Consider the following 13011-nt stretch of genomic DNA (forward strand, 5'->3'; position numbering starts at 1 on the left):
TCAACATCATAAAACTATTTTAAATCAATGATATTTTAATGAAATCAATACTTCATCTCTCAACCATGTGACTATCTTTTCTTCTTACTATCAAAATTCAATATGGATATTCTCTTTATAGATTCGCATTGCATTTTCAAAAACATACGAAAATAATCATCCATATAAATATTGCTATACGGTTTTCTGTAAAAATGATAGGTAGAATATCACGTTCCGAAATGATAGATCAAATTTTGTAAATTTTTTATAATTTATAATAGAATTCCTCTTTTCAGTCTCCAAACAAAGTAAACAAAATACATAATGGGGTGTTTTTTTTTTTACTTTGTTTAGATATAGATCATCGAGGCAAGTGAAAACCTATGTTTGGTACCGAGTTTATGAAATTTTATGAATATTAAGAATTACGTCTACTTGGTGTTCACGTAGATGATTTCCATCGGTTGATAGTAATTTCGTATACTTTACCGATCAAAAAAATAAAAGAAAACTTTGCAACACATAACTACCTTGTTACTAGTAGTTCTATTTTCAAAATAGTACGAGACATTAAAAAAAAGAAGAGGTAATCTAGCTTAATATCGATAGTAATTTCGTATAATAATAAAGATTTAAGAAAACAAGTAGACAAAGAAAAGAAAAAGGCATAGATGGGTGAGAGATGATTTTTTTTAATAGGTAAATATAATTTATGAAATCAACCAGTACCAACACAGAGTTGCTCCTGGAAGAGAGTTTTTCAACCATTCAAGGGAATCGATCCCTCAAAGAATATGACTACTACTAAGCCTATCTTCTTTAGCTAAGCAACGATCTACTTCATTCGTACCTCTTGGCACATAAAAACACACGCAACTAGAAAAACTACTTAATAGTTCCTTACAATCCATGATAACGAAATTATTTATCCATCTAAGAGACCCTACATCACCATTTATAGCCAAGACTATGTTCAGACAATCTCCTTCCAGATGCAGCTTCTGAATGTTTTTTGTTTTCCCCCACTTGATTGCATCCAATGCTGCTATATCCCCAGCTTATTCCTCGTCTTCCGCTACTCCCGGAATACAACATGCTCCAAGGAAGGTACCTGCACCATCAATCTGAATTAGACCAGAACCCATAGTATTATCCTCTATAGAGAAACCAACATCAAAATTAATCTTTGTAAAGTCTGAGCTGGGTAGAGTCCAGTTGACTGATTTCTCTAGTTGTTGTTACATTCATGCTAACAGTTCATTGTTTACTCAAGTGTTCATTACGATGCAACATTTCTTTCCTCACAATTCTGGCAACACCAGAAATCTACACCTGCAAGTTATCAAATACTAATAACATCTGGCTTTCCAGATATTCCATAAGGTATACCCTGCAACAAGTACCACACATTCCTTATATTTAAGAAAATCTTAAATCGTATCCATACAAGATAAAGAATATGTTTCCACACGCCACATATAACGCCCCCGACATGACCATGAGACTCTTAACATGGTAAGCTCTTCAGTATCGAATCCCAAAGCAGCTAGATGGGTCAAAGTCGATACAAAATACAAACACACTCCATGGGTAATAAAATTCAAAAATAAACAAATAAAAATCAAAATTGGGCGGATATAAACTTTAAGTTCCTTTGTGAAAGAATGTATTTTTATTTCATGGGGTGTACATCGGAATTTAGCCTTAAATATGTCTGTTTATCTTTCTCATTACCTTGTGCGTAGGGTTGCATAAAACCGAACCTAAACCGTGAACTGAAACCGACCTTTTAAAACTGAACCGAACCGAAACCATAACACAATGGTTTCATTGTGGTTGTCAGTTTTGGAAAACCGACAGAAGTGGTTTCAGTTTCGGTTGGTTCCAAAAACCGAATCGATAACCATCGGTTTTAACAGATTTGTATAGGACATTGATTTTAGTGAATACCAGCCGTTGATTGAGAAATAAACCATCTTAACCTAAGAAGTAAGAAGCGTTAGTTTTCTCTTCTCCTCAGTTCTCACTCTCAGTTTTCTCTCTTCTCTTCTTCGGTTATGTTGTATCTCTGTTTATGAGAGAGAATGCCCTTATCAAGCTATGCGTCAGTCCTTTATAGTAGTTGTGGTTAGTAGTATATAACTTAGAAGTGAGTTATGGCATGAATCTCTTGATTTAAGAGGTGTTTATCAATTGTCGTATCCTTACAACAACTAGACAAACAGATGGATAGAATTGGTGATAAACACCTCATAAATCAAGAGATTCAGGCCAAATCTGAGTTCACATAGAACACAACCATGAAAAACAAATTTCTATTTGATTTGATAATTGATATTCGATTAGGTTGCAATACAGACTGACCCAGACCTTATAATGCTAAGTTGCCAACTAATCCAACAACCATGATTAAGCCGGGTGGTTCTCATCTAACCCACCCTTGCACTGATAAAGGCACCCACTCCAAAGTTATATACTACTAACCATAACTACTACTATGGACTGACATATAGCTTGATAAGGGCACCCTCTCTCATAAACAGGGATATAACAGGTTCTTTTCCAGGACTCCATTAGCAGTCGAGCTCGAGCACCAGACACCAGCCACACCACCACTCTAAGATTAACTAGTAACTAGTAAACTACCACGACTTTTTCTTCTTCTTCTCTTCTTCTTCTTCTTCTTCAAGTTTAATCAAGCAACATACGAAGACTAGAAGTTACTTCAGATATTATAAAGGTATTGAATGTTTCGTTCTATCTTCTTTTCTGTAAAGATTATGATACTATGACTATGAGCGTTAATAGATTTGATATTATGAGGAAGATTTGATTTTACAAATCTGCAAATCAGGGTTTTGTGATGTTAATTTTTTTTTGGGGATATTTCAAAATTAGGTTCATTTTTGCTGATTTACATAGTAATATGAACTGGGTTATGCTTAATCAGGTCAATTTATTTAGTAAACGCACAACTAGGTCAGAAATCAATAGTGTTGATTTTGATGTTTCATATTATATGATGTTGTTCTTGACATCTTGTTCATGTTCTATATAGATTATTATTGATGCTCGAATTTAGGGGAGATAGCCACTGTAAACTGAAGAGAGAAAATTCAAGAGGGGAGCTACCTATTGTAAACCGAAGAGAGAAAATTCAAACTTTTGAATTTGTTTGTATGTTTAAAACAATCCTCTGAAGGTGGTAATAATGTTAATATTGCTATAGGGCCTTGGTATCTGAATTGAATAACTTGCCTCTTGATAAAGTTTTAGTTACTTTTGTTCGATTACGAATCTTTTGTGGCTTTTATGCCAAAGCTGTTTGTACGTGTTTGTTTCGTTGATAACGTATAACATGTGCACCCTGCCTTTGGTCCTTGCCCAACTAATAAGAGAAATTACAATTCAACTTTGTTTGAAGCTATTAGAAATTCAGAAAATTACTTTCTTTCCAACATTTTTTGGTTGTCTGGAATTTATCATTTTCACTGACAAGTTTATCCACCATATCCACCACCTTGATTCTGTTATGGTTTGCTTGTTTATAGTCCCTTTTATGGTTGCAGGATGAAAAACTTGTAGTTAGGCTTACAGGGGAATGGTTAGTGGCTTGTTTGAAGCTATTAGCATTTCATCACGGACTTGTGTCTTTATCTTGCAAACCTAATCTGGATTTATGGAGTCTGCCATTTACATTGCCAGTCTTTCTACCTAAATGCCGGAGACTGCATTATGGTGTGGTATAGGCAGATAAGTGCTACATTCATTGGTAGGGGTACTGCTTTTTTAGGAGAATCTTAGTTCAGTTGGGGTAATGCTTTTTTTAGGAGAATCTTAGGAGAACTCTGTATCATTTATTGCATATTTTAGGTCTTTACTTGCTGTTCTATTTGTAGCTTTCTTCAATTGTTTGTTGGTTTATGTTTGTAAATTTCTATTTTGTTATTTACTCTATTGATTGTTTGTCACATATACATATTCCCTAACTAGTTGAGGACACTGGAAGGATCCATATTCCACATGTGGATAGGCTTATAGGCCTTACGGATTTGCTTCTTTTCGTTTCATAGAATTTCATCCCTTTAGGAAAACTAAAAAGACAGTCAAATTTGAAGTATGAAAGATTCGGTTTCACCAAGTACATTCATAAACTAAGTGTTTCAGCCTACAAACGCTCAAAGTTCATCTGGTAAAGCTGTAGACACGTTATCCTACTAGAAATACAATGCTTAAATTCCAAAAAATGGAAACAACAGATGACATGTGTAATTGTTTCTGGAAATTGTTGTTTAGGTCTTACCAATGGCTGCATCAAAGTCTCAGTCTCTCAAAGAATACTTAAAAAAGTATGAAAACACCAATGAAGTAGAGAAGAAAAAGAAGAAGAAGAAAAGTAAAATGCCCAAGAAAGATCCTATGGGTGTACTCGTGGTAGACGAAGATCCGGTGTGGCAGAAACCTGTAAATGTTGAAGAGGATGAGGAAGATTCAGCAGGTAACTTATCTTATTTCCATTAATTAACGAATCGAAAGAAAAAAAAGTAGTCCTGCTATTAATTTAGTTCAGAATCTGATTCAAGAATTGTTTTTTTTGTTATTTTTCCTCTTAGATGAAGAGAAACCCCAAGTTAATGAAGACATTGAAGTCAAACGAATGAAGAGAATGGAGCAAATTCGATCACTTCGTCCATATGATAAGATTTCCGAGGATGGAAGTGGTTGGATATCTGTCTCTGAAACTCAAAAAAACTTGAAGTCCAATAGTACGAACCTTGATGCATCTCCATCTCGTGAACGGAGAACTAGGTATAACACACCATCACCCGAAGCAGAAACAAACCCATCAAATTCTGAAAATCAAGATGCCGACTTGTCACCACCACGCCAAAGGCGTAGGCCTGTCCACATACCATCACTGAATGGAGTAGTAAGCCCAAAAAATTCCGAAAACAAGGATGCTGACCTGTCTCCCCCGCGCCGAAGGCATAGACGTGCCGACACACCATCAGCCGAAGGAGATGTAAACCCAGCAATATATGGAAACAAGGATGCTGACTTGTCTCCGCCACGCCAAAGGCGCAGACGTGTCCACACGCCATCACCCGAAGGAAAAGTAAAGTTAACATATTATGAAAATAAAGACGCTGACATGTCACCACCACGCCAAAGGCGTAGACGTGTCCACACGCCTTCACCAGAACCAGATCTTTCTCCTCCAAGGAAAATCAGGACAGATCATCTGCATTCTGAATCGATAGACCTCTCTCCCCCTCGACGAACAGGTAGCAAATCAGCTGACCTGTCTCCTCCAAGAAAAAAGAAATCTGGTTTAATCTCAGCCCTAGAAATCAAGAAAGAAGTACAGAGAGATATGAAGGATGAGATATCCAGGTAATTTTTATTCTGTTGCACACAGGTTAGCTCTATTTAGCATGCCAGACTTTCTTTTTTCTTTTGTTCTTTAGTGTGCTTAATAAGAGGTGTAATGTTGTACTTTTTTTGTAGATATTTTGTTTAATCTTTGATGAGTATCCTGAACCCTATTTGTGAATATGTTGCTTAGGTTCAAAAAAATGGATCCATCTGTGAGTGGAAGGGCACCTGAACGCATTTACCGTGATAAAGAAGGTCAGTGAAATAGACTTTAGTAAATTTTTTGCTCAATATGTTAAATACCTTATGTGCAATCTTATGCATATCTATCTTTTGATATGGCTTCAGGAAGACGTTTATCTAAGGAGGAGGTCGCAAAATTAGCAAAAGGAGAAGAAAAGCCAAAGGTACTCCATAGTTACACTTTAGACTGCTTTGCTTCGAAGTTGTTCATGTTTTTTTTTTGATAAATTTACTCATTATCACCTTCACATGACTTTTATGTGTACAATTTGTCTCAAAGAGTTCGTTTGCAACAATTTTTATACCTGTTATTTGATCAGTGGTGGTAAGAGACAATAATAACGTGTCTGAGTTAAGAGTCGTATGACTTTATCTATACTGATCCTTCTTTTCTGTTCTAAGGACTATTTGCGCACCAGAAACTGATTGATCGTATAATATAATGCTTATGTAGACAATATAAAATCATGCCATGACCCCAGCTTCCAGTCTGTTTAAATCCTTGTAAACTGAGAATGCTCGATGACCACACTACTGATTAACCATGAGAAAACCTTACTTAACTTTCATTCAGCTCTTCCCGAGTTCTGTAGAAATCAGTTTAAAAAAATAGTTTACTATATAATATCGACTTTTCCAGAAGTTAGATACAGATATCCCATGCTCACGTATTCTAGTAGTGCAACCACAACAGAGAAACCGACAATATTAACTTTACATTATTCTTATGCCTTCATCAATGTCACCTTTAAAGTCCTTTTGTTTTGGACAGGGAAAACAAAATTCATTTATATGCAGTTGCCTCATTTCTGATTACCATTGTTACTATGTTCTTGATCAGGAAGTCAAGTTGGAATGGGGCAAAGGCTTGGTACAGAAGAGAGAAGCTGAAGCCAAAATGCATGACTTAGAAGCTGAGAAGGAAAAACCATTTGCCAGGACCAGGTAAAAAATTAATTTGATCATGTTTCTTGCTCTCTGTGCTCCTGTTGAGATGCCAGTGCTGTAAAAGTCAGGCCTCAGGGTCACATTCATGGTTTATTGCCACTTGTTAATTGTGGGTCAACAATGTCAGATTACCCTGTGGATGCTACCCTTCACTTTTGTGGTGAATTGCTCTTGAAATTAGGTCCTTGTGGATGGTTAATCAGTCGATGATTGTGGAACTGTTTTTCTGTGATGTATTATGGTTTAACACTGAACTAACACATTATATACTTGTGGGCTTCTGCAGGGATGATCCACAACTTGACAACATGCTGAAAGAGAGGATCAGGTGGGGGGATCCAATGGCACACTTGGTGAAGGTAATAAGTTAAACTGCTTTGGAGGTGAATTAATTGGTTACACGTTGCTAATCATATATTATACTGATCTTATTTTGTTATATTTATCCTCATTTTTGTCTTCATTTTATCTCAGCGGAAGCAACCTGAGATGGTCTTGGGAAATTTAGGAGATGATGAGAAGATGAAAGAGTCTGGGTTTATGATTCCTCAGGACATTCCCAGCCACAGCTGGATAAAAAGGAAAATAGATCCAATACCTAATCGTTATGGTATAAAACCTGGGCGTCACTGGGATGGTGTGAACCGAAGTAATGGTATGTTTTCTGCCCATATGCTAATATTTAAGTTGATGAATTTACTTTCTGATGTCCTTTGATACATGCTGAGGTTGGACCATGCAAATTTGCCCATAGGCGATTTACAGTTTAGAGTGCCATCCAGAGTTTCTGGTCAAACTATTTTTTGGGATTTCATATTCTGCAAGTTGCTGTTAAACCAAAACTTTGATGTGGTTAAATCATTCCGTCTACTTTGTTGTACGATGCCCAGCATGAACCAAAGAGTTTCCAGATTTAGGAAAAGTAAGTAATGCTAGTGAAAAGCAGCATATGGATTGAATTGCGTCGCAGACTAATTTGTCCTACTTGGGTGGGTGGGTACAATGCCTACTCTGCTAGTTTTATAAGCTGAACTGGCACATGTTTTAACCATCGCTAGTGGTGAAATTTCATGGGCCTCTCCGTATGCATACTGTCTTAGATGTGTGGTTATCTGTATACATTTATCTATTTGTCTCTGTAATAATTCATATCGACTAGCTGGCCCTTATTATTTTTATTGAGAATTGGCTTTAAGTAAAACATTCATTTATTTGTCAATAGAGAAGACTGAAGTTAAAGTTTCAATGTTTATTCCTTTTCCTTTTCAAATGCAGGAACTGAAGCTCAGTTCTTCAAAAGGATGAATGAGAAACAAGCTACAGAAAAAGAAGCCTATCTGTGGTCCGTTGCTGACATGTGATTCAGTGCTAATACATGTTCCTTTTAGTCTCCTCAGTGAGTTATTGGATACTTGTGACAACTTAGAGCTGTACAGAATTTTGTAATTTGTACTTTGAATGTAAAGTTTGTGCAATCAATGAAAAGGTAGGGGGTATTAACAGGGATGCCCACACTGGTTTCTGTCTCTTATTTTAACGACAACCTTCCTTTTCTTATTATTCTGAGCCAATTTCTTATTTTCGTCACTGCGGTATTATAGATTCTGCACATATCTCTCCCCTGCCCCTCGGATATAGCACGTTTCTTATTATGTTTCTGTCTCTAACTTCATGCTTCGGATAATATATAGTTGTTCGTCTTGCAGCATTTGTAAGAAATTAGAAACTCACGCATGCATCAAATGTACGTGCTACAAACAGAGGTGGACAGTTTCTCCCTGCCACATGCAATAAGTTCACTCAGCTCTTTACCCTTGAGAAATTAGAGGATGAAATCCCATTAGCAGCTCCCACTGAATCTAAGATGTTCTTATTTGCTTCTTGCCGACGCGGCTATGTGCTATAAGAGCAAGTCCAATGAGACTACGCAAATAAGCTTGTTTGTGGTGCCAGGTGGACGGGAAAACTGAGTTTTGGGCAGTGGGAAGATTGTATATCGAGTCAAAATAACTGAGTTTTGGGCAGTGGGAAGATTGTATATCGAGTCATAATAAGCCGAGCGTACTATATTAGGCCGGTCCGTTCCTGGCTCGTCTCAAGTAAAGACGACAGTCGTCCCAGTATGAACCGACCGGTCTTGTATGGATCGGCAACGGCTATGTTTTGTACGCCCCCAACGGCTATGTTGTTTAGTTTTACACTTATATAAACACACTCAATCCACCAATGATAAACACACTCGAATATATTTCATTGTGTGTTGTACAAAAAAATCTTCCAATTTTTTTATATCTCTTTTGTTTTCATTAATTTCATTCATCATGGAACCATGGATAATGAAGAAATTCAATTATTAGCGGAAACATTTTTCCATCAACAAGAAGCGTTTATGCAGCAGCTGGATCAAATGGACGCAGATTCAGATGATGAGAGATCCAGAACTAACGCAATGCTACAATTATACACCGGGCAAGTTCCACGAGATCCAGAACCAGGAGCTATATTGAGGAGAAGATATACGTGGAGATTTCGAGAGGTAGGTCACCAACAAATGGTACGTTATTATTTTATTAATAAAAGTGTCTACTCTGATGAGGATTTTCAATGTCGCTACCGAATGCCACATCACTTGGTCAGGAGGGTTATTGGAGAGCTTTGTCGGGTAAACCCTAAATTTAACTATCAATTTGATGCACGAAATATACGAGGGCATAGTCCTGAACAAAAGGTCGCCGCAACCCTTAGGATTCTTGGTTATGGTCTTCCTGCGGATGCTTGTGATGAGTACTTTTTAATGGCCAAAACAACTGCATATGATAATCTCAAATGTTTTGCGAAACAGTCAACCATTTTGGTCCATGTTTCTTACAACACCCCACGCAAGATGATGTCAATCGTCTACTAGATGAGAATCTGGTCAGAGGCTTTCCTTGAATGTTAGGTAGCCTTGGTTGCATGCATTAGGTGTGGCATGGATGTCTGTATGCTTGGCAAGGTCAATATAAGGGCCACTATACAAAACCAACTGTGGTTTTGGAAGCGGCAACTTTTTATGATTGTTGGAAATGGCATGTTTTTTTTGGTCTTCCGGGTTGCAACAACGACATCAATATCTTGCACAAATCACCGTTGTCCGAAGAATTGAAGTATGGAAACGCTCCAGGTGCCAATTTCACCATCAACGACAATCACTATAACATGGGGTATTTTCTGGCGGACGAAATTCTGATGAACCTGAATTTGATGATTGTGCAGCATCTTGAGCTTCCTTTATGAGCTTTTTAACTTTTTTCACACCGACTCCCTCCCATACATTAGCCGTTCCATTAACATTCAAATTAGAATTGCCATGTACTGATGCACCAGTGTTGAGGTGAGGGTGTGAGTTTGTTTCCGGTGAAGAATAAGGAGAACTTGGAGAACCATGTTGAGATCCCACCATGCTGGGATTGACTGCCATGTTGGGATTGACTACCATGTTGGGATCCACCATGCTGGGATTGACCACCATGCTGGGATTGACTACCATGTTGGGATCCACCGGTCTCGTAAAGGGGATTCCTTTGGCACAACATATCCATCCAACAAATCAGGGTTGTATCGGTTGAGCTTTATGAGGATGTGGAAGCATGTTTCGTGTTTAAAACTAGAAGTTCTGGTTTTTTGCCATTCCTCTCTTGTTTTTCGTTGTTGCAGTTTCAACAATATATAAATTAACATTTTGCATGAAAATGATAAAGGATTTGTAAATCAATTAAACAGTATGTTAATGCAACTTACCAGATCGACATCAGTATCACCACTTCCCCTTTTTCGTTTCATCTGCATCATCAAAGCAACCAACTTTTCATATCTTTACTGATTGCACCAAAACGATATGACAACCCGGTAGCATCGTGGTTTTTTGGATTCCCTGTTTCCTGATAAAATTGTGTAAAAATATTTTCCCAAAGCGTTGCATGTGGTTGTTAAACCCAATTGATTGGGTCAAGCGTAAATGCCACATAAGCTCTGCAAATAGCTTTATCTTCATCCAAACTGAACTTCGGACCGCGAACTCTTTGTGATGCAGTATTTTGTGTATCTACTTGACCACTTGCCATTTTCTATAAAAAATTGTTTTAAAGATAATACAGTGAAATTATAAGGTGGGTGTGGAAGGTTTGACTTGAGTGAAGCTAAATTTTTTTGTGGGGTGTTGAAGGAGAGATTGAAGATGAATTATAAGATTTTTCTATGTGTAGAAGGTGCAGAGGTATGAGTTTAGAGTTGAAATCAACCCAGTTTATAAGATGAGGATTCATAGCCGTTGGATGTTCCTAGTCGTTGTCGTCTCAATATGAACCGACCGGCTCTGTGTGAGACGATACTCGGCTCTGTTCGAGACGAGTCTCAACCTATATGGGACGACCGTCTCTGATGAAGCCGGTCGTCTCAGGTTGAGCCGATCGACTCTACATGAGACGCGATGTACAAAACCTTTTATTTGAGGGTTTGATCATCCGTTTTACTGGTTTGCCAGTCTCACTATAGGTGTATAATCACCAAACTGAGTTGTTTGATGTGCCCATTGGAGTTGCTCTAACATAATCAGATAACAGGGGTCAATACTAAGAGGTACCCGTAACAGTCCTAAACGCGTCTCCCTCTGATGGCCTGGATTTTCCATTAGTAGTCGGTTTCGTTTACATGCCACGTGTCAATTTGTTACAGAAAAAAACTAAGTCTCTCCCTACCAATTTTCTCAAGGAAAACTTCAGTTTTCAGGTATACGTTTCTCTTCATTCTCTTACTACTGCATATTTACCTTTGTTGTTCTTTGTTCTTTGTTATATCTTCTATGTTGTTGTTATTATTTTATATTAAATTAAGGACAATCTAAACAAAAGAATGAAGCCCCACTTTTCGAAACTTGTATTGGAACGTGAGTTTCAAAGTTTAAGTTCATCCATAGATTCAGCATAATGTTATAAGTTGCTACAGATTGCATGTTTTGCAATGTTTGTCCCACGATTTAATTTAGCTTTCAGAATGTTTTGTGTTGTGTAGTTTACCTTAATTGATGATATTGTATTGGATTCTCATAATGAATTCACAATGTTTTTTCCTAGTTTTATTGTACACGTATTTGGTTGTATTGTGATTTTGTTTGATACATATACTTAGTTTTTACTTGTTTTTGAGTTTGTGTTTTTGGTTGATTTCTTTTTATGGGTGTGAGGATTTAATGTCAGTTCGAAAAAAGGATTTTGGGCCATGATTTTGAATCTCCATTTGTCTGTAATCTTGATAATAAGGGTTGTATGAAGTTTAACAAATAATTGGTTATATGGTGTGTATTAGTATTCAGATTTGACAGTTCCACTGACTTTTCTCTGTTTGGCTGATACATTTGATCATCAAAACTAGGTTTTGATTCTTGTTTGCTCATTTCTTTGTGTATTTGAATCGGTTTAGGTAAGTATTATGGAATCTAGGAAGTTCTCTAGGTATTTTCTGAGCCTTGTCATGTATTTGGTGTTTTCGATTCTAAACATTTGAGTTCATAAGAAGCATTTGTTACTTCTTTATGCTTGATTTTATGGCGTCCGTAATGGAACTGATAGTAACTAATTGGTAAGTAGCGGTTCAAATTCTTTAAAATGTAATCCATGATTTAATCTAGATTTACCTTTTATAATCAGCTATATTGCAGATGGATTCAGAAAAAGAGGATTCTCATGGAGATGTAAGTGGGGAAAGATCCACTTCTCAATCACCTCAATCACGTCGTTCAGCAGAACGTGAAACACTATGTATAAGGTTTTGTTATTGAACAACACAAGGGAGAGTGTTACAGGGCGTACGTCCTATGGATGGCGGTTCAACTAAATTCCTAGGGTTCCCTTTTTGTGTGTATATAAAGGAAACTATGTAATGCTTCTACTCTAATCTCCTAATAAGATTTTTCTTCTCATTCCTCTTGTCTTTCCTTGCTTCATCTATAATTCTCCTTAATCACAAATTTTATTTTTGTACCAAAAAATTACACCCGCAATAAAACATACATATTTTCTGCAAATATCTGGGCCCGTGCAGAGCACGGGGATCACATCTAAAAAAATCTTAAATCATAGCCATACAAGATAAAGAATATGTTTCCACGACACCACATGTAACGTCTCCGACATGACCATGGGAGAAGCTCTTACATGGTAAGCTCTTCAGTATCGAATCCCAAAGCAGCTAGATGGGTCAAAGTCGATACAAAATACAAACACACTCCATGGAGATCCAGGAGATGTAACTACAGTGTAATAAAAGTCAAAATAAATAAATTAAAATTGGGCGGATATAAACTTTTAAGTTCCTCTGTGAAAGAATGCATTTTTAACTCATGGGTGTACAGCGGAATTTACCCTTAAATATGTCTCTCTATCTTTCTCATTACCTTGTGCGTGTTGTCCTGCTTATAAAAAAGAG

The 13011-nt window shown here is 37.1% G+C and overlaps 1 protein-coding gene across 4 annotated transcripts; it reads left to right on the plus strand.

The window, feature by feature from the left end:
• Positions 1-2559: 2559 nt before the first annotated feature.
• On the plus strand, positions 2560-8109 carry LOC113319005 (BUD13 homolog). 4 transcript variants are annotated; one of them, XM_026567309.1, is made up of 10 exons: positions 2560-2722; positions 3041-3184; positions 4279-4480; positions 4596-5376; positions 5549-5613; positions 5707-5765; positions 6443-6546; positions 6836-6908; positions 7024-7204; positions 7825-8109. In XM_026567309.1, exons 3-10 carry the CDS (start codon positions 4288-4290, stop codon positions 7908-7910), a joined length of 1542 nt encoding a protein of 513 aa, XP_026423094.1. In that variant the 5' UTR covers positions 2560-2722; positions 3041-3184; positions 4279-4287; the 3' UTR covers positions 7911-8109. The 4 variants fall into 4 exon arrangements, with proteins under 4 accessions (XP_026423094.1, XP_026423093.1, XP_026423092.1 ...); XM_026567308.1 differs by lacking the exon at positions 3041-3184 and adding an exon at positions 3552-3754; XM_026567307.1 differs by lacking the exon at positions 3041-3184.
• The last annotated feature ends 4902 nt before the right edge of the window (positions 8110-13011 follow it).

Source organism: Papaver somniferum, chromosome 10 (genome assembly GCF_003573695.1).
Source record: "Papaver somniferum cultivar HN1 chromosome 10, ASM357369v1, whole genome shotgun sequence".
In the NCBI taxonomy this organism is placed as follows: Eukaryota; Viridiplantae; Streptophyta; class Magnoliopsida; order Ranunculales; family Papaveraceae; genus Papaver; species Papaver somniferum.